At 44.6% G+C, this 21399-nt stretch overlaps 1 protein-coding gene across 6 annotated transcripts in view; it reads left to right on the top strand.

Moving 5' to 3' along the window:
• The first annotated feature begins 837 nt into the window (after positions 1-837).
• Positions 838-21399, top strand: part of LOC120313171 (integrator complex subunit 6-like) — a 30242-nt gene continuing 9680 nt past the window's right edge. For 2 of the 6 annotated variants that reach the window (XR_005558075.1, XM_039354754.1), the window contains exons 1-12: positions 842-1173; positions 1325-1402; positions 10724-10873; positions 11200-11289; positions 11874-12057; positions 12808-12936; positions 13222-13385; positions 13714-13866; positions 15011-15143; positions 18160-18254; positions 18980-19090; positions 21183-21398. Coding sequence is in view for 5 of the 6 variants with exons in the window: in XM_039354754.1 (XP_039210688.1) it covers positions 1063-1173; positions 1325-1402; positions 10724-10873; positions 11200-11289; positions 11874-12057; positions 12808-12936; positions 13222-13385; positions 13714-13866; positions 15011-15143; positions 18160-18254; positions 18980-19090; positions 21183-21398 (1614 nt within the window). In the remaining variant the exon portion in view is untranslated. Of the gene's footprint in view, positions 1174-1324; positions 1403-2821; positions 2954-3861; positions 3902-10723; positions 10874-11199; positions 11290-11873; positions 12058-12807; positions 12937-13221; positions 13386-13713; positions 13867-15010; positions 15144-15324; positions 15405-18159; positions 18300-18979; positions 19091-21182; position 21399 lie in introns of those variants that run through there. The other 4 variants (XM_039354756.1, XM_039354757.1, XM_039354758.1 and 1 more) reach the window with 4 other exon arrangements.

Below are 21399 nucleotides of genomic sequence, written 5' to 3'. Positions count from 1 at the left end.
AATAACCACCTTTAAGGCCAAAGCTTTGAGCTTTAATGAGCGATCTACTTGGAAATAGCCCGTCTTAGTCTCGTTCGCTGGCAAGAGCCGATTTGCCGGAGCGGCTGGGCAACCGGGTCGGTGTCGGGCTCGTCCCAATGAGTTTGACTTGACCAAGCCTGGATCCAGGCACTCGGGTGGGCTAATGCTAGACCACCGACCCCCCCCCTTAACCCGTGGTTTATGTTTCACACGGCAAGAGAATCCAGCCTCGCTTGGTTGGCAATGTGGATTGGCACGTGTGAAGCCAACACCCCCGAAATGCCCCCAGCCGTGGTCTGTGTGTCTCCCGGCCCCGAGACCCCAGCAGATGCGGCCTGTGAAGGGCCCCGCTGGCAGCCCGATCCCCGAGGAGATCGCCTCTCGGGGAGCAGAAGGGGCGCAACTGCGGAAGGGCTGCAGCTTCGGATCCTCCAACTCGGGAGGAGAAGCCCTAGAGATCCGCGGGAGCAAAAAGAGGCCCCAGCTGCAGAACGCTGCCGTGGAGGGCCCTGCGAAGGAAGCATTCCCAAGACCAAGCCCGACCCACGTCCGTCTCCCTCCCGCTCCCGGACCCCTTTGCGGAGAGGAGCGGCCACCGCGTTGTCCCTGGCCCCGCCCCCGCGGTTGCCAATCATCTCCCCTCCCCCGAAGGCGACAGGCCCTCGAGCGCCGCTCCGGCTCCCCGCCCTGCCGCAGCGAGGTCCGCGCCCCCGCCCCGCTATGCAAATCTGGGCATAATCGGCAGCCAATGAGGCGCCCGCCGCGGTCACGTGCACCTGTCGCCCCGCCCCCAGAGGCGGGTCCGGCCGCCGCCGCCGCCGCCGCGGAAAGCGAGCGAGCGAGCGAAGTTGGGAGCCGCTCAGAGACTCCCGGCGGCCGGGGCGGAGGGTCGCCCAGGCGGAGCAGCGGCGGCGGGGCGGGCAGGGGCGGCCAGCAGGAGCGGGCGCGGCGCAGCTGGTGGGGGATCGCGAAGGAGGAGGCGAGGCGGCTGCCTCTCCGCCGCCGGGGCCCTCGCCCGTCGCCGCGGGGCTCGCCCGGACCATGCCGATCCTCCTTTTCCTCATAGACACGTCCGCCTCCATGAACCAGCGGGCGTATCTGGGCACCAGCTACCTGGACGTGGCCAAGGGCGCCGTCGAGCTCTTCATGAAGGTGGGGCCCGCGCCCGCCCGCCCGCCTTTCCCCGGCGGGCCTGACGTGTCCCTCCAAACACGTTCACACGTACACCGGCCCCGCACGCGTGTCGCCTCAGCCCCCGCTCACGCTCTCCCCCCTCCCTCTCTCTCTCTCTCTCTCTCCGCAGCTGCGGGCCCGCGACCCGGCCAGCCGCGGCGACAGGTACATGCTGGTCACCTTCGACGAGGCGCCGTATTGCATCAAGGTAAGCGGGGGGGGGGGAGAAGAGGGGGCAGCCCCCTCCCCATCGCCCTCCCCTCCCTCCGCGGGGGGGCGAGGCGGGCGGCGAGGCGGCCCCGGGGCGCAGCCTGCGAAGATGGCGGCGGACATTTTGCTTTTGTATGGAGGCGGCGGCGGCGAGCGAGCGGCTGAGGGCGCTGCTGAGATGGAGGAGGAGGAGAGCCGGCCGGACGCCCCGCACCACGCGGCGGCCCTCCGCCTCCCCCCTCGCTCCCCTCTCGCCCCCGGGGAGGGGGCTGCCGCTCCGATCGCGGGCCCAGCGGAGCCGTTCACACGACCCCCGTCCCCGGGAGAGGAGCGCGGCGCGGCGACCTCCAGCCGTATGAGCCTGGCCTGGTGGAGGGGGGGGGTCTCTCTGGATGCAGAAGGCAGAGGCTGCTCGTCCCTCGGGCTAGATTCTGTCTAAAAAATGAGAATAATAATACCAGCCACCCCAGGAAGAGGAACATTCAAATTCGTCGGGAAAGCCTTTCCCTGTGGTCTTTGCCTTCTCTGGCTGTCCCCACACGTTTATCTTTATCCCACCTTTATTTTTATAAATAACCCAAGGTTGCAAACACCTCCAGTGCGCTGCTCCCGTTCTCCCCACAACAACCCTGCGAGGTGGGTTGGGCTGAGCGAGGGACTGGTCCAAAGTCAACCAGCCATCTTTTGTGGGTAAGGCAGGAGTAGAACTATTGGCTCAGAGTCACCCAGCTGGCTTTCATACTTAAAGGGGGGGGGGACTAGAACTCACCGTCTCCTGCTTTCTACCCTTGTGCCCTAACCACTAGACCAAACAAATGATCGTGCATTCCTTCCTTCACTTACCTGCATGGAGTCCATGCTGTATTCATACAAAACACAGGTTCTTCATCTGTTCCCCTCAAGCATCTCCGTTGAGCTTCCATACAAGGCATCTCCTCCTCGCTGTGACTTAAGAGTGCAGGGCTTCAGATGGGGAAAGCTTGACTTGCAGATAAAAAGTCCAAAATTTCTCTGACCTTTTTCCCGTAAGGTGGTCTTTCATTGTGTGCTTGGTGAACAGCAACACTTTATCATAAAAGCGCATTTTTAATAAGACTCCCTACAGATGCTTGGAAGCATAATCTGGCTTCTGCGCGACTTGGTTGAGGGTACAGTTTCTTGATACTATCAAGTAATTTTTGCCTTGAATTATATCCTTCCCCTCTCTTCCACCATCCTAAATTCTGAGCTAAATGAGGATGACTTTTAAATTTCATTTTAAATCAATAGTAGATATTAGTCTCCAGACGGGGCCTGTTTTACCCTTACATGGCAATCAAGCACCTATACAATCTGTCTCCCATCATGCTTAAAAGGAGCTCCTGATTAGATACTTTTTCAAAGCTTTCCAATTCCTTTCCACATCCTTCACTTCCAGAGAGTAACTGCATTTCAGGCCTGCGGTGTTCTCCATCTCTTCTGACAGCCAGCTGATTCATTAATAGAGGGAACAAGAAGACCCAGAGTGGTCCTGTGGCTTTCCTTCCCCCTTACATCTGTCATCCCTCAGGTTTGTTTCTGGGAAAGTTCTTCAATTTCTGCTCCTCCCAATTTTCAATTTCCTTGTTGCTGATCCTGCCTTGATCTGCATAAACAAATTGTTATCATACTTCAGTCTTAAGTATTGTGGATTTCTTTCGGTTTCCTTGATTGAAGATCCACTGCAAAGTTTGCTTTCTCTTTCTGAGAAAAGGATTCCCTAGTTAGGAGCTCATTTTTACATTCATTTTGTACAAAGCTTAAAATTGCTAGTGTTGCAATAAGAGTTCTGATAAAAATGGATCTCAACTGCTGCTGTACTGCCCATTGGCCATGTTCTCAAAAGAACCAAAATAAAACAATTGTTGGGTAGCATTTACAAAATCTTAGAGTTCTGGACTTATGCAATTTAGCGAAAATGCAGTCTGAACTGACAATTTATCCTTAATTCTTGGAACAATATGCAGAAGCATGTTCCACTTGCTTTTCTACTGTGAACTGATCGGGGAATGGTCAAAAATTAGTTGAAGTTCAGCTTCCATTTTCGACTGACATCGACTGAGGAGAGACGATTATGTCTTTTGCCTTTTTCCACTTTGCCTTCAGAGAAAACAATTTCCTCTGTATCCTTAAGGCTTGCTTCAAACAACTAGGATTGCCTACTGTTACAATTTCAGTTACAGATATGCATCTGTTTGTTATTTCCTTAACACAAACATGTTGAAAATGTATCCAAGAATAATTGCCCGTTTCAGTAGCTCTCTTTGAAATACACTCTGAGAGTTCTTGATTTCTTAATCGTTTTTAAAAAATGATGTATTTATCTTGTCAGCAAAAAATAAGACGAATTAGTCAAAGGGACTCCTGCCACTCTGGAAACGGTAATATATTTGTAGTTTTCAGAAGTTTTCACTATTGTTTGCATTGTTATTTTTACAGCCATTCTTCATCTTTCAAGAAGGATTGAGAGTCAGAAAAAGTGAGTTGCTCAGGGCTACCTACTGAGCCCATGGCTGAAGTTGAACTGAGGAAACCAAGGGATGCGTTTCTACTTTTCCTGGAAACCCGATACACTTAAAAAGTACAATCAGCTCCCTTAAACACTGAAAAGACCTCAGCCACACTTCTCTTTTTTTGCCCATGTTCTTAAACAGTCCTCTTTAATTTTTTTTTTTTTTGCACCAATTCTTATTAAATTGAGGTTGCTAGTGATCTCCCAGCACACCAAAGATACTGAAATGGCACTTTTGTTCCAGATTGGGCTGCCAATCCTGTAATTAGGATTGAGAATAAATTTCTTGCAAAGCCTGTTAACAAAGTCTCTGGTGCTGTTGGTGGTGGAACTAGAAGGAAAAGACCAAACGTGAACACAATATACAAACAAAGTCATAATTAGCTGCTAAATTAAATATTAGTTGTGATCCTGTGGCCACGTTATTGAAAGAAGTGAACCAGAAGATGTAAAGGCTAGCACCGATGATGTTACCTAGTTGGGTAACAAAACATCTGCAAGAAAACAACCAAACTCAGAGACCACCAAGGGCCCCACAGCTCAACCCTGAGCTATAAATACTCTTAGCAGATGCTTTATTTGTGGTTGGCAATGTAGGTAGCCAATAGGTATGCAATCTGTAGCCATTCTCCTAAGTTTTTAGGCTGCCCTTCAAAGTTGACTCATCTTATATTTTGGTGGGTTGAGACAATAATTTTCAACATGGTGAAAAGGTCTTTAGTTTCTGCTTTTAAGTTTTGCTCTTCGATTTATTTTTTTAATGCATGAATTTTGTCTTTGCATTTCCAATAGAAACGGAGCACCTTGTATTTTGAAGGCTATTTGGATTTTTAGAACTTTTGGGGAATCCTGTGTCATAAACAAGCATTTGGAAAGCAGAAAAGCAACTCTCCCCGTCTTCATATCTACTTTCTTGAATTCATTATCTGCTTGTGCCAAAAATACTGTAATCTGTACCAACATTTGGAACGGCCCAGCAATTGAACTTCAATATTGCAGGGCTGCATTGGTTTCCCTGAGTGGTTTTACATCTCTATAAGAGTTAGATAGAATTTTAAAATGCCTACAGGAAAAAAAATATCAGTATTTCTGAGTAGTCCTTCTGCCTTGCATTGCCTGAATGGCAAAAGTATCCTTTTGTAGCTCTCTCCAGATTGGATAAAAAACTAGTCCATGGTCTTTAACTTCTTCTCTCTCTAGTTGAAGCTCTGTTCTTTTTTTCCCCCTTCCCTTTGGAACATTGTGCTTCTGGTGGACTGCTTCAGAATTTTAAAAGTTGAATGAAACTTTTAAAACGGGGATGAAGCAGGTCCTGCAGAACAAAAATGTCTACAGATGAGCCTTAGCAGTTCATGGCAGAGAAATAGAGGGGGCCATGGAAGAAACCGCACAGTTGGTGAAAGCAGCCGATCCCCAGAAACCCAACTGAAGGCCTTTGCAAAGGTTAACAGTGGAGACATCTGCATTCGGCTGCATGTAATTGTGTCAATGCAAACTTGTGCATGTGGTGCTCTGAATTAGTTTGGTTCTCACCCCCGGATCTTTCTACGTCATCCGTTGCTGCTGCTGCTCTGAAGAGCTGGCTGCTGGCAAGACTTGTTCTGGCTCGTCTCCGGATCTTGTCATCGGAAAGTTCTCTCGACTCTCTGGTCAGGATGACTCTTCCTGTTTCTTTTTCTAAAGCTACAGGCATTTATGCCTCAAAATGGAGTAAGACACTCTTGATGTAAGTGGCAGCTGAAAATGGAATTTAATATCTTTAACCCTTCGTGGCAAATCGGTGTTTTCTTTCTCGAGGAACACAAAGTCTGTCACGTGTGACTTAATTTGGAGAGTTTCATAACTCCTCAAAAATACATGCCTTTCTACTTGTAAAGGTGGTGGCATCAGATATAGTGAGTTGCGAGCCATTGTTAAAACTTGGGAATGAGCTGTCCTCAGATGTGGAATTGCATGTGGACTCCCTAGATGGAATTAGTGATAGTTCAGGAGTAAGTTCACATCACTGAGTTAATTTTGAAAAATGTGTTTGGAGAGGCATTCCTTAACGTCTGCAGAGAGCAATTTAGCCATCTCTGGACACTCAAACCAAAACATGTTAATTTCAGTATCCCTTGCACCTTTATAACACCTGGCTGTGGTAGTTCTAAAAATAAAAGTAGGGCAACTCTAGAATTGGTGTAATAAGATAAAAATAAATTAACTTGATAGAATACATTTTAAACATCTTGTCAAATCTGAAGCAGGGTGTGGGGGGAGCTACTGAAAAGGCTAATATTCTGCAGCTCATCCCCCTCTTAAGACACTGCAGTATTTGTTTGAGAACTGTACATTACTTTTCTATATATTGACTTTCTGAAAGAATTTAATGCACATTTACTTTGGTTGCTGCTTGAGAAGATTAAATCTCACCTAGGACGGTACTAAATGTTGGTTTCCTGAAGAGCAGAAGAATTATCTTTAGGTATTAGGAATACGGTCTTCTGTCTTTGCCTATGTCTTGTTTTTTTAAAAAATAACACTAGCCCTTTTTCTTCTCAACCTCATCGCCACATGGGTTGGGATTCTCTGGGGTTTGCAGCCGGCGGGGACTGTTAAACCTTCCGTCACAAGTGCAGTTTTCCCGATCGCTCTCACTCTAATAAAATAAGTTCTGAGAACAATTTCCTGGGTACCGGGAAACAGAACCAGGGTGAAAGCATCATGGAGGAGCAGCTCTTCTGGCCCGGACGGGTTCTTTGGGATACACTGTCTTGTCTTCTAGCAGTTCTGCAACGTCTAATCTGGGCCGGTCACCACGGACCCCCATCTTCAGACCATGTGTCCGAAAGCTCGGAAGACAAACCAGTGACCGGCCCAGATTGGATCCTGCAGCATTATCCCGAGACACGTATATTCGTTCTAGTAGTTGTTCCCAAATCACTGATTTTGGACAAGGAGGAGGGAAGGAAATTCAGCAAAATGCTTTAGTCCACAAGTGAAGAGAAATGTTATCAGGACTAATTTGTTAAATTCAGGCCTTTAAGGGTGGACATTAAGAGCAGAAACTACACAAATTGTTGTAGCCCACCATTCTCTGACCATTTCTAGCAGGTGGAGGTAATCCTTGGCTTACGAACACAATTCAGCCCCAATATTTCTGTTGCTAAGTGACACAGTTAAGTGAGTTTTGCCTTATAAAATGACCTTATAAAAGGAATCTAGCTTGCCCATTGACTTCGCTTGCCAGAAGATTGCAAAAGGACGTCACAGGACACTGGGATGCTGCGACTGTCATAAAGATGAGTCAGTGGCCAAGTATCCGAAAGTTGATCACGTGACCCTGGGGCTGCCGCAACGGTTCCAAGTCACTTTTTTGAGTGTTATAACTTCAAATGGTTGTAAGTCGAGGATGACTTGTAGAGAAGGCCTGCAGAGGAAGATTGCAGATGATCAAACGGTCCAGTTTAAATATTGTTTAAATTATTTAAAGCGTTTATGATTCAGCCTGTATGTTAAAAATGTGAGCAGAAGATGGAATTTCCTGTACACGATTCGTGGTAGAATCTTTCCAGCTGGCTTAGGCAGGGACTACCTTGGCTTAAATCCTTTGTTCATGTTAATCTGTTTGCAGAGAGCAACACCTCCCTGTACCTCTTCAGCAGGTCTTCCTTCTCTGCCCTCTCTGCCCTTTGGAGGCATGATGTGGAAGGCTTGCATTGTTCCTCGACTCAGCTGCCACGGCCTGTCTGTCTCTCCATTGGGGTGTGGTGTTTTTAATGAAAGGTTGCAAAACTTGGCGTTGCAAGTTTTCAAAGGACGCCGTGTACCAAGAGCCATTGGGTAAAAATTTCCCTGTAGCAATGGTTTTTTTTTTTTTTTTTTTTTTGGGTGCTTGATTGCTGAGTGCCATCTGGTTAGTCTAGGGCAGGAGTGTCCAACCTTGGTCACGTTTAAGACCTGTGGACGTCAACTCCCAGAATTCCCCAGCCAGCCATGCATGGGGAATTCTGGGAGTTAAAGTCACAGTTCTTAAAGTGACCGAGGTTTGACACCCCAGATCTAGAGAGCTTACAGCTGCTCGGTGCATCGAGACCTAATAAAAACTGAATCTTCACAAGGCCCCATAGCTGCCCTCTGGGATAAAGGGGGGGGGGAGAACCTTTTCTGGCAATTTGCCAACTTAATGGTGCCAGCCCCTCTTTGTTTTTCAGTCTGCCATTCTTCAGGCACACCTCTGTGGTTATTTTTCTCTGATGGAAGGAACTCCTGATGTCTCTTCATTTGCAGGGCTCCAGCTTCTAACAGACGTTCTTGTCAGGCTGCAGCAGAGGATTTAGAGGGCTGTTTTTCTATTTAAAAGGGTGAATTATAGTTTGTTAGGAATTGATTCTAACAAAAGACAAATAGCTAGCATTGAATAACAATAACAGAGTTGAAAGGGATCTTGGTGGTCTTTTAGTCCATACCACTCCAGGCAAATGGCTGTCTAGTCTCTTCTTAAAAGCCTCCAGTGATGGAGCACCCACAACTTCTGGAGGCAGGTTGTTCTACTGGTTTATTGTTCAAACTGTCAGGAAACTTCTGCTTATTTTTAGGCTACTTCTCTCCTTGATTAGCTTCCATCCGTTGCTTCTTGTCTTGCCTTCTGGTGCTTTGGAAAATAAGTTGACCCCTCCTCTTTGTGGCAGCCCCTCAAGTAACGTTCCTATCATGTCCCCTCCTGGCCTTTCTTTCACTGAACTAGACAAACCCCAAAACTTGGATCAGGAGTGGTCTACAGTGTATCCTGCCTTCATACATTCATGACTGAGCAAATACATTTATTAATTCAATTTTTATCTGTTCAGGCCGAATCTTTGAGAGAACATTTTTCAGGTTTTGATTATTTTGCAGGTTATTCGTCACTTTTTTGGGGGGGGGTGCTCTAAGAAGGAGGGAAAAAGGGAAGTTGGTCTCTAGAAGTCCTGTGTTCATATCAACTTTCCAGCCTCTGTTGAGGTTGTGTGGCATCAAGTAACCTCCCTGGTATAATATGGTGTACTTGGTGTCAGATATCTGGACATAGGTGATGTATTTAGAATATTGCAAGTACAGAGACTGTGGTTACTCAGATTTTTAATAGCTGCAAATAAATATGCTGAGATGTGTTTGTATAAATTTGAGTAAACTTGAGCCACAATTTGATCTGATGTTGTGGTCCAACACCTGAATCTCACCACTTCTTATCTCTATAGCTCTCACAAAAGTGGCCTTCGGTTTGCCACGCCTGTTCCATGGGGGAAAAATGCAGTAATTTGGTATCATCATTTTAGAGGTGGAGTAGTTCTCAAGAGCCACTTTTCAGCTCTTGGGTCTAATGTGGTCCCCAAGGAAAGTGCTAACCGTGTCTGACTTGGCATTTCAAGATCAGCTACATTTGGCTAGCTGTTGTTCCTTAGCTGGGTGGGTCTTATACTAAAACGTTAACAGTGGGTTAAAAACACAAACTATGTTAATTTCATCAATGTTTTGCAGTGCGTTGCCCAGCGCTTAAAATGAAACTCTACACATTTTTGTATTAAGTTGCTGCCTTGATTAGTATTAATAGTGTATTAACTTGATTAGTATTTAAACTAAAACAATCTTTCCAGAGAGTAACGGTTTATCAAGCTGCTGAATTTTAAAGTTGATATTTATATATCTGCATTTATTTGGGTGGCTTTTGGTTAGTGAGTTAAGTTTTTGTTAAGCCACTAATAGCTGCCTTCATATTGGGGATATTTTGCTGCTCATTTAGCAGAGCCTTTATCAGGAGTTTTATTGGGAAAATGTTTTAGGCCCAAAGACCTAACTTGTAAGATTATAATTGGGTGGCAGGGAATTGCAAAGCTTTAAGGCACGCTCCTCAGTCACGATTTCTGCATCTTAAACAGAGCTGCAGTTGAAAGAAAGATTGTGATGTGTAGGGTGTGGAAGGATGAGGTCACAGCAGCAACTAAAAGCTTGTCCCCGATATTTTGTAATGTTTCCACCTTCTAGCAAATGTTACAGCAACTTCAAGCTTCTTTTGTTCTTTGAGAACAAAAAAGCTTAAAAAAGTTTCATGATTGGCATGCTGAGAAGACATGCTTCTTGGAGACAGTGGGTTTGCAGTCATACCTCATATCTATTTGATAACTAACTTAGCTCTGGAATAATAAAAAAAATGCTTCTGTGTACAAAAAAAAATATTTTTACGTGCTGAACCTGGCAGAGGCTAAGGAAGAAATTGAGTGATGTCAGTAGAGCTTTTTCACGGAGAGTGAAAGAACGTGCAGTGATTCTGAGGCTACGTATAACAATCTGGCTGCGTTCCTTAATTTTGCCACAGGAAAAAAAAAACTGGGAAAAAGTTCCTCTGTTCTATTACTGTTTTTTCCAGGGGTGAAAATATTCTAGGACTGTTTATTTGGCGGATGTTCCCTGCCCAGTGATGTTTGGCAATTCAAATGTAATAGTTCTAAAAGATTAGCGTTGATTCAAAGGCTCTTTGTAGCCATTCACTTAAATTAAACCGATTGGAGTGAGATCTGAAAGATGCTGCTGCAGCTGCTGCCAACCACTGAAATGGCAGAAAAGTAGGGTGGACCAGGCTGCCTTTGCAGTAAAGTGGGGGAAGGTGGAGGGCTCGCCTGGAGCCAAAATCCTTCAGGCGGCTGAGCTCATTCCGTGCTTACCTGAATGAATTGTTCCCTGCACACTTTCCTATTCAGTAAACAATAATGACTTGTTTTGAAGCCATTTTTCTTGGCAGTCACAAAGTAAATGTGGCCTTTGCTCGTTCTTTAGGCTGGATGGAAGGAAAACCATGCCACTTTCATGAATGAACTGAAAAACCTGCAAGCGTCAGGATTGACCACCCTGGGGCAGGCACTTCGATCATCGTTTGACCTGCTGAACCTCAACAGATTAGTCTCTGGAATAGACAACTACGGGCAGGTAATGGATGCTGGCCTTGAATTCCCTCGCTTCATTGGCTGAAGAAGTTTTAAGAGCTCTTCCATGAAATGGACCAGAGCCGTTACTGTGTGCTTAAAATCAATTCTGTGGGCTCCATGGAGTAATCCACTTGCCCTGTCCAGGGAGGCTGAAATCTTCCCCTCCCCCTCCTAGCCAGAAACAAAAATTCAGTATTTTTGTTCCTCTTTTCTTGGGGTGAGGACTCTTCTTGGGTTAATTTCAGTTGATTGGTTAAGTTCAGCTATGAACGCATTACCTTTGACTCTTTGAAGGTGTTAATTTGGGCATTTTGTTCCTTTCTGTAGGGGAGGAATCCATTTTTTTTGGAGCCGTCAATTTTAATTACCATCACAGATGGAAACAAGCTGACAAATACTTCTGGCGTTCAAGAGGAGGTAAGATAGGCTTCTAAATTGCTATGCTCTGAACGTGGCGTTTGCTGTTAAAATGTTAACACTCTCCTGTGCTCATATTCTCTTATAAAGAAATCAAATATTTTATTAAAAATGCAGGATTGCTTATTTTGTTCACGTGGTGCCCTTTTTCTGCGATCCTCAGAGATGTGACAGGCTGTTACAAACCTGTAAGATAAGCTACTCAGTGAGAAAATAAGAATGTCGGAATCTGCCAGAGAGTCAGATCTTGTTTCTTTTAGCCGAATATTGTCTGCTCTGCCTGGGTTCAGTTTCTCAAGCAGGACTCTCCCAGCCATACGTGGGGAGACGTTAGGTTTGTGCCATAAACTTTGCACACAATGAGTGTGACGCCTCTGCAAAGAGAAATCTTGCGTGAGGTTCCCCGAGTGTTTCATCTCTGGCCGAGTCTACAGGGAACCCTCTGGTACTTTCACCAGAACAGCCAGTGCTGGAAACCAGTCTCTGTTCAGTGGGCCTTGCCCAACAGGAAGCTGATTTTGGTCACCTTTGCTTGTTGAGTCCTAGCAGACTCTTTGCTAAAATGTTCCTCTTCTTCTTTCTAGCTCCATCTTCCTCTGAATTCTCCCCTGCCTGGTAGCGAACTAACCAAAGAACCGTTTCGCTGGGATCAACGACTGTTTGCCCTTGTGCTGCGCTTGCCCGGAGCCCCTTCAGTGGAACCCGAGCAGCTAGGGAGCGTTCCCACAGATGAGTCTGCCATCACACAGATGTGTGAAGTCACTGGAGGTAGCCAGCTTTTGCAGGATTTTGGAAATCGTGTGAGATTCTAGCCCGGGCAGACAAGGTTGAACTTTAGTTGATGAGAATGCATCTCTCTTGTGGGTCGCGCCTTGGGTTTTCTCTCCCCACAGTCTGTGCTGGCTTTTGGGGAACATTAGTACAGCCGCTCCAAAGCAATAGTCCTTGTTGAGTTTATGAAGAAGATTTTATACTTTTCCAATCTCCTGGTACACCTTGCCCTTTTGAAGGGCTTGTCAAACTTCACTGTAACACGCTGTGGGAGAAATACAAAGATTGGATTGATCCAAAGGTCCATGTTGTTAATACTCACAATACTGATGTTGTCTTTGGTTTTTCAAGAAGAAGCATCATGAACATTCAAGACTCTTTGTATAAAACTTTGCCATCCAGCTGTAGAAGCACTTTTCTTTTGAGATATGATTAGGGAGAGCCACTTTAGAAACATTTCTTATAGAATTAAAAACCACCTCTACATACTGTCAACAAGGGTGCATTGTACTCTCTTGTCACCATACTTTCCCTTTTCCAGATAGAACTTTTTCCAGAACGGGATCAGATGGGAATAAAATTTACCCTCAGCTTTAATTCTGAAAAAGCTCCAAGTTCAGTTTTTTTTTTTCAGTACCTTTAAATGAAATTATGCAGCTTCCCCCTTCCTGCAGTTCTTAAGTCTGCAACGTGTTTCTCGCAACTTGCCTGATTTAAAACCTGCCTGTTTCCTGTTTTCTATTCCAGGGCGCTCATATTGTGTTCGGACACAGCGCATGTTGAACCAATGCTTAGAGTCCCTTGCTCAGAAGGTTCAGAGTGGTGTGGTCATTAATTTTGAAAAATCAGGACCAGATCCTCCTCACATTGGGGAAGGTACAGTTAAAGCTTTGTGTAGACCCTTAGCTTAGTAGACCTTAGTTGAAGGATCTTTGCTGATTTCAAACAGGGACCTGGCCATTAGACCCCTAATACTTTGAACTGACACAAATTAAGTTTGGATGGCTGCTCCCCCACTCCCATATATTAAACTGAAGTTGTGCTAATATTTATAATCCCTATTTTGTTGCATTGTCCCAGTGTAGACAAAACTGCTCATTGTGCTGAAGAGCTTATTGGTGTTGTATGTTTCTTACTGTACTGTTTTCCCTTGGATTTTAGATGGACTGGTTGATGCCACGAGGCCTATCAATTCCTTTGGTTCTCAGCCATGGCACAGCTGTCATAAACTCATCTATGTGCGTCCAAACCCTAAAACGGGGGTGCCAGTTGGCCATTGGCCAATTCCCGAATCTTTTTGGCCTGATCAGAATTCTCCAACGCTGGTATGTAAGATACTAAGAATTCTGTGCCCTGTAGTTGAGACAGCATCGTAGTGGAGGTGTTCCATTCCATCTCCTGGAGGTCCTGCAAACCTGTCTTTCAAATAGTTAAACATCCCCTATGAAGGACCTTGAACCTACTTAAAACACTTGAGGGGCTGTTTCATTTTATAATTGTTCATAGAGCTTTGTTAGGAACCTTGTAAAAAATCTGGAATAACCTTTGAATATGTTGAATTAAGCTAAAAATGATAGCAATAAGTACTTTTTGGAATGGGTTGGGACTTAACCTTCTGCAGCACTTCTGACTCCGCTGTTACGTCCTTTCCAGCCCCCTCGCACATCTCATCCGGTGGTGAGGTTCTCCTGTGTGGACTGTGAACCCATGGTGATTGATAAACTGCCATTTGACAAGTACGAACTTGAACCGTCGCCTTTAACGCAATATATCTTGGAACGGAAGTTGTCTCACGTCTGCTGGCAGGTACTTGCCTGATCTGTGTTTCAGATACTTAACTGTACAGATTTTAAAAAGTTTGGAAATAGCCAAACCGATCCCATTAGCCTGGCCCTTTGCTGGGCAGCCCTTGGTTAACCCATCGAGGGACCCCAGTTCAATCCTCATTGCTCTTACTGTAATTGAAGACTTTGGAGGAGAGAGTATCTGTAGCTGCTTTCATTCAGACCAGCCATGCTATTCTGAGCAGGCAGGTGGTAGCCTTTCTTGAAATTTCACAGTTCCAGCTGGCAGGCTTCTTGCGATAATCCATTTCACAGGTAACTCCAAATTGCATGGAATTGCTTGCTGCTGAGTGGTAAGGATGTTAGTGGATTGGCAGGAAACTTCATTTTACTACCTATAGTGGTTGCAGGGGAAGAGAGAATGTTTTTTATCGTTTTCTACCTGGTCCTGGGACTGTTCTGCAGCTTCTCCTCTCCCCGTTCAGCCTTATTGGTCACTGTAACATAACTCTCCAGAAATGTAGTTTAAAAGAGCAAAAAGAAATTAAGATCCTCTTCGGGGGTCCAGAATTTTCCAGAATTCAGGAAAAGCCGTATTTGTCTTTTATGTTAATATGAATGACAACGGATAATGTGAGAATTGTTTGTCAGGTTATATTATGAAAGATTGTAGCCTAACCACGATTAGAAAGCTCCATGGGGCCCCAGTCTTAGCATGATGAAGTGATGTTTTGGTAGTACTGTTGGTTAAATAAGAGAAATTGAGAAACAAACTCTCCAGGCTACTTTTGTTCTAATATATATCCCAATCTGATCCTTTTTGGACGCAGAGGAGCACAATACCCCTTGCTATCAGTGGCCACATTGAGTGGGTGTTTTGGGAGTTGTAGTTTAGCCCGTGTGTCATGCACTGTGCTGGGAAAGTTTGCTATCGGTTCACTAGAAAAAAATCAGAAATTTAACTGAAAGGACACGAAGCAGCAGTCACCTCTGTATAAAATATGGCAAATGTTTTATCTCACAAGCATCCAGCCTGGAGTACTTTTTAAGAGACCATTCACACCTGGCTTCTTTTCCAGCTTCTTTTTTAATAGTGAACCAAGACGCTCTGTTCCACCCGGTGTGTCTAATTTTCCTCCTTCCCCTTCTCTTTCCCCCCCCCCCAGGTATTTGTGAGCAGCAGCGCAAAATACAGCGAGCTCGGACACCCCTTTGGTTATTTAAAGGCCAGCACCAGCCTGACCTGTGTCAATCTCTATGTGATGCCTTACAACTACCCCGTTCTGCTCCCTCTGCTCGGTAAGCACTGTCCTGCCCGGCCACCTGCCCGGATTGTAGGAAGGTTGTTCTGTCTGTCTATATTTGTCCGTGCTGTATGTTTGCCAGCCGTTTTCTTAAACGGGATGGGAACCAAGTGTTGCAAACTGCTACGTTGGGAGAAGAGGCTTTTTACACCCCCTCTCCCTTTTTTTCTCTGCAGCAGAGGAGGAGAGCCACCTGCTGCCAGTGCATGTTTGATGCTGCTCACCTCCTAGACTCGTAGCTTCTTCCTTAATTGGAGTAAGGTTCAACCTCCATTCTTTTCCCTCTTTCAGGCTGTGGTGTCTCCATTTCTTGCAGCAGCATGTATATAGCCCTGTGTTTTGTTTTCATTTGAGAACTTGGGCTCAGAATTTCCAAGGGTTTATAAGATTGGGGACAAAAAGAAAAAAAAACAAGAAAAAAAAAACAAGCTTGCTGTTCCCTTCTTTTGCAAGAAATAAGCACCTTATCTCTGGGTGGATTTATTTCACAAGATTTATTTTAGCCTGGATCCCGACTTTTTGGTCGGAAGGAAACCCAGGTTGCCTTGCCTTGCTGCGTTACAGTTTTTGGTTCCTAAAGCAGAATGTCTGGGTAGAGTCAGTTTTGCTTTAACCTGAGCTCCATGTTTGAACGTGAATGTCTCTGGATGGCCTCTAGATGCCCAGGCATCCTTCCTCCCAGTATAAAGCAGATAGGCTCTTCTTCAAAGTTGCCACAATGAGGATGATCACTCACACGGATTGTGGAGTATTTCGCCTGTGGAAATTGTCCCCAAATTTAGAATGTGAGTCCTTTTTCAGGTATCAGCTGAGCTCATGGCAGATCCCATTTTGTTAGCCGTTGCTTAGAAGAAAAAAATCAGTTTCTGACTTGTGAATGCTGTGGAAGGAAACACCTAGGGCTGTGTGGCCTGTCCAGTTCTGCTTTCTTCCTTGTCCCTGAGCCCAATTTCAGCTTTGTCCCTTAACTCCAACTCCTGGCTCATTGTGTAGGCCAATAACCATCCTTTTCCTGCCCCGTTTCTAACCCTGGCCTTGCAGTTCAGAAGTGCATGGACTTTCCTGCCTTATAAGTGAACTTGACAGACCTAGTTAGACCCTCTCAGTTGCATTTGACAAGTTTGATAGCTCTGCCTTTTTCTTTCTCTGCCAACCACTTGTTTTCACAACCGAAAACAAATGTAAGGCTGATTTCTTTTTCAGCATCTGTACCTCGCTTCACACATTTGTTTTTAGGTCTTTATTTTTCAGTCCAGCTGACTAAATGTTAAAACAGCAGGGTGGAGATTCCAGGCTGCATGACTCACAGCCAAGATGTTTGCTGTGTGGTTGGGTAATTTTGCAAATAGGGGAATGATAAATGGAAGTGTATACGTCTTGTGCTACTTCTTGCCTCAGTTGAGGAATATATCCAGAAGCACACTGAATTACTTACTGATTAAGTCCTGAGTATTTTCCTAAACTTTTTATCACTCAGCTCTCTTGTTTCCTTGGAACAAAAAATTCAGATGGATTGTTGTTTAGTACATTTTTGGCCTTCCCCTTTCAGAAAGACTTTCTGCTTATTCTTGTGCCCTAAATTGTATTGGGGTATATTTTGAAAGAGTGATTTTGGAGAGAGAACTGCTGGTAAACAAGAGATTTTATTCCCCCCTCCTTTTTTGGGGGGGGGGATATGATTTTACTTGAGATTTCCTGTTGGCTTCAGACCTTACTCTGTTCCTATAGGTCAAAGAAAACAGGAACTCCTTGCTATTCTTCTGTAATATTTTTTTCTAATGTATATATGTAGGTAAAGAAACCTACATTATAAATTGTTCCAGTTTTATCTGTATCGGCTTCCAACTACATAGACTTGATCTGGCCGCTCCTCAGATTTTGTTTGCTTCTTGCCACTTTTTTTGTGCATTGTTAATTTGCTACATTAAAAAACTGAGAATATCTACTGTCCCAATTGGCAGAGATACTAAATGGAGATGTAAAAACAAAGGCTCTCCTCTAAGTTGTCCTTCCCAATTCTTGGTTGAAGGCTGTAGATTGCATGAGATGGAGGCTTCTTGTCTGGATGATAGCTAGTTGGGTTTAGATGATTGGCTTTGTTAAGTAACTTTTGTATTTTTTAAGAAGAATTTCCAACCAATTGTGTCTCCCAAAGATAATATGTTCCTGATGGCTTGTTTGAGGTTCCTTTTCTATCAGGAAAGTTGAATAAGAGTTTATCAGGAATTCCATCTGTTGCTTAGTTACCTATTTTAAAACAATCAGCGTTGCTGCAATTTATGGAGTGCCCCCCCTCCCCACAGCCCCATTCGTTTCAGCTTCTTGTTGTGATGCAAGGAACACACTGCACCGAAAGCTGAGGAAGACCCTGGCTTCAGTTTAAGGCTGTATGGCATGCTTTGAAAAATAATTTCAGACTGAAATTTGAAGCTAGCTTTGAAGAAGTGCTGGGTTTCAGCGTGCTTTGAAGCACTGTTTCTGAACCGTTTTCGAAGCAGGCCCAGGCCTACCTCAGAGGTCTCGAACTAAGTAACACCATTTCTCTCTCTTTTTTTCCCCCTTGCCTTTGTGTCAGACACAACTACTGGACACGTCCAACCACTTCCCAAAATTTTTGAAAGTGGTTTTGTCATTCCCTTTTTCCTAGAGCCGAGAGTGAGTGATGGTCCAAGGTTTATCTAGTTGTCTTCTGCCTAAGGTGGGATTAGAGCTCAGGTTGTCCTGTTCCTGCTCCAGTGACTTCACACCTAGGCCAAATTGTCTTTCTTAAGATGTGTTACTTTTATGTGGTAACCCTGGATGGAGTTGTGGCATATAATAGCATTCTGCGTGTCTTTAGAAACAAAAAATAATCTTGTCCGTTCCAACATGGGATTTGATCTTGGAAACTCGCATCCCTTTGGATCTCGGTTCTTGAGGGATAATCTCATGGAGCAGAAAATAGTTGTGTTACTTTGACGTCCAAGTGTTGATGCCCAGTGTGTAACTTGCATTGTTTCTCCTCTTTGCAGATGACCTTTTCAAGTTTCACAAACTTAAGCCAAATCTGAAGTGGCGACAGGCATTGGACAGCTACATAAAAACCATGCCTCCCTACTATTTAGTGGTATGTAGATTTGTCCTTTTTATGGGCCCAAATGAACTGCTGGCGGATGTTCCTCAGGAGAACATCTTTTCGCATGTCTTCTGAGTCAAACGGCTTGCATGCCAGGATTCTGAAGTTCTTAATGCTTGCAATTTTGTACTCCTTCCTTAAAACGTTTTGGAATTCTTGCCTAGCATATTGATTTGGGGGGTTTATTTTTTTCAGCCCCTCCTTCCCTCCTTCTCCCCTTCGCCCTTGCTGGGTCCATTAACTTCAGATCTCTGGGCTACTACTGCTAGTTGTATAAGCAAGGGATGGTAGCATTTAACCCTGCTCCTGGCAGAGCCAGAGGTGGGAGGGAAGCCGATGAACTAGATGGGCAGTATGGAAATTACCTGGATAGCTTGGGCAAGATGCCTCATTGTGGACTTGCATCATCCCGGCAATCAGGGCCTCCAGCTCCTGCGCTGTAACTTGGTGGGGGTGCCAGGCTGGTTCCGTGGCCCAGACACCCACCGTGAGATGCCTTAAACGACTGGAGTGTACGACTTCGAATCCATGCTTCAAAATAAAATAAAATAAAATAAAAAATGGCATATTGGAGCACCAACTCTGTTGTGCCTTAATTTCACATGTACTGATCTGTGAGACTTCTTTTTTTCAAACAAACAAACAACAAACAATTTCTTTAAAGAAAAAAAGATTTGATTCTCTTCTTACTCTTGTGTATTTTGTTTTCCTTATAGCCATTAAAGAAAGCGCTAAGGATGATGGGAGCTGCAAATCTGATATCAGATAATTTAGATTGTGGACTTAGTTACAGTGTTATCTCTTACCTTAAAAAACTCAGCCAACAGGTAGTATCGACAAAACCTTTGAAATTAGAAGTACATTAATTATTATTATTTTTTTAGTGTGTGTTGCTCGAGTTATATAAATAAATCACCTAAGGAATGTCTTCCCCCTCCCTCCATTCCCTCCCATTATTTTTCAGATAGATAAATGGCCTGTTTGCATCTCTGTTTCCAATAGGTGGTGGTCTGGCCCGTAGCACAAGAAATAGAAGAGGACAAACAATTTTAGTGTAGCTGTTTATTGTTCACTGGGCTGTGGTTGTAAATAATTAGCATTGTCAGCATTGAAACAGCAGCAGTTGTTCTGTGCTGTTGGTACCTAGAGGTCACATAGGAACTGGTTTTTTTTTAAAAGAAACAAAACCAAACTAGACAAATCACAATACTAAGGCTAGTCAAATAATCCCTTTCTTAGAGTATGTAAGAAATACTAAGAAGAACACGTCTTTGGGTTTTATTGAGTTATGAATTAAAGTTGCATGTTTTGGGGAAAATGCTAAAGGATGCCTAATGCTTTAAAAAGCAGGGGTCTCCAACCTGGGCAACTTTATAACTTGTGCACTTCATCTCCCAGAATTCCTCAGCCAGCCTCATGGTAGCCTAGGAATTCTGAGAGTTAAAGTCCACAAGTCATAAAATTGCCAGCAATGGAGACCCTTGCTTTAAAGAATGGCATGGAGGTATCTTCCCACAGAGTGGGAAACTTCCCATTGAGTAAACGTAACGTTGCAGGTCAAAACAACTGATCGCAAAGTGTCCCCCTTCCCCTCCGTTCTATTGTTTGCTGTTTTGAATAACTTGAGTAATTGGTTAAGAAATCTACTACCTACCACTAGATGATATTAAGAATTACCCAAAACCCATTCCCCTTCCACTCGGATATCTTGAGGTATCCGAGGAAGGCCTTCAGGGTCCCAACTTACTGTAGAACTTAGGAGGCAAAAAGCTCAGCGTTGCAGCTAATTGAAGTAGCTGAGATTTAACACATTTCCTTGGTTTTCTGTGGGATGCAATGCTGCACAGTACTTGGAGTAACATCATGACAAAAGGCTTGAGAAAGCAACTCTTGGGCAGGGTAGACTTAAATTTTGCTGTTTGTCCTGTGATAGCCATGACCTTTGCTAGTAGTTACATGAGAAAACCAGAATGTGTGATGAAAGAAATCCTCAAATCCAACATAGTCTATAACAATACTTGGAAACCGGATATGGCTGTGTCTTTCCAAAACCCAAACAGTTAATTCTCTAGAAGTCAAGTTCAGGATAATGCCTTCTCTCTCTCTCTCTCTTTCTCTCCCCCCTCTCTTTCTTCCTTTAAATTATACAAATTCTCTTTTAAGTGCATACACTTAATGTTGGCCAAAGGGCTCTGTGATTTGTAGTGCAGTTGCTTAAAGTGGAGCTGTAGCCCAAAGGGCAGGAGACCAGGATGTATTTTAGGGGAATCTAGTGAAATTGTTGCTGTGACATATTGGGTGAGAAGGTTGTTCTGTCCAAAATTCTGTTCAACAGAGGTTCTAGGTCAATGCTCTAAATTGCTTGCCGTGTTCTTTGAAGGATTGGCCTGTTCTGCACAAGCCTTTAATCCCTTTGCAGTGCAGTAGCCTTTATGGGACTAATATAAACCAGACATGCAAGTTTTTAAGCTGCACAGAGCCCACCTGGCAAACATGGTTATCTGCAGCAGAGGCTGTAGAGTGGGACAGACTAAAAAGGAACACTGAGGACCTGCTCTGTCCAATGGATATCCGTCTGCCATTCCCCTGCCTTTACCTTATATGCAAAAGCATTCTCAGTTGGCTTTCTGCTGCCCATTTGGCAGTCTTAAGTCATCCATATGTTAAGAAAAGGCCCACGGTGCAATTTGAAAGCTTGCATAACCTCGACAAATGGTTGTGATGGTGTTTTAGCAAAACGCTGTGAATCCTTGAGAGGACTCATTTTAAGCAGGGTTTTTTTTTTTTTTAATTTAAACTAAACTCCCGATGCTCGGAAGGCAAACTTTGTCTTTCGATGTGCTGGGCGTTTGCTTTATGCTATAAACAACGGCAGGGCTGTGGGGCTGTCATTAATGGGCGCTGTGATTTTCATTGCAGACAAAAATAGAGTCGGAGCGGATAATAGGGTCAGTGGGTAAGAAACCCCCGCAAGAGACGGGCATTAAAGTGAAGAGTCACTCCAGTGGCCTGTCCCTCATCCAGAGCAGGGATTTCAAGCAGTTGCTTCAAGGGATTTCTGGTGACTCCCCCCTGAGGCTGCCTGAAATGAACGTGAAGGAATTTGCTGGCTTCCAGATAGGGCTCTTGAATAAGG

Source organism: Crotalus tigris, unplaced genomic scaffold (genome assembly GCF_016545835.1).
Source record: "Crotalus tigris isolate CLP2741 ecotype Arizona unplaced genomic scaffold, ASM1654583v1 scf7180000018585.330925593:3314079, whole genome shotgun sequence".
Classification (NCBI taxonomy): domain Eukaryota; kingdom Metazoa; phylum Chordata; class Lepidosauria; order Squamata; family Viperidae; genus Crotalus; species Crotalus tigris.
Note: the sequence above shows the minus strand (reverse complement) of the source record. Positions and strands in the feature narration are given on the sequence as shown.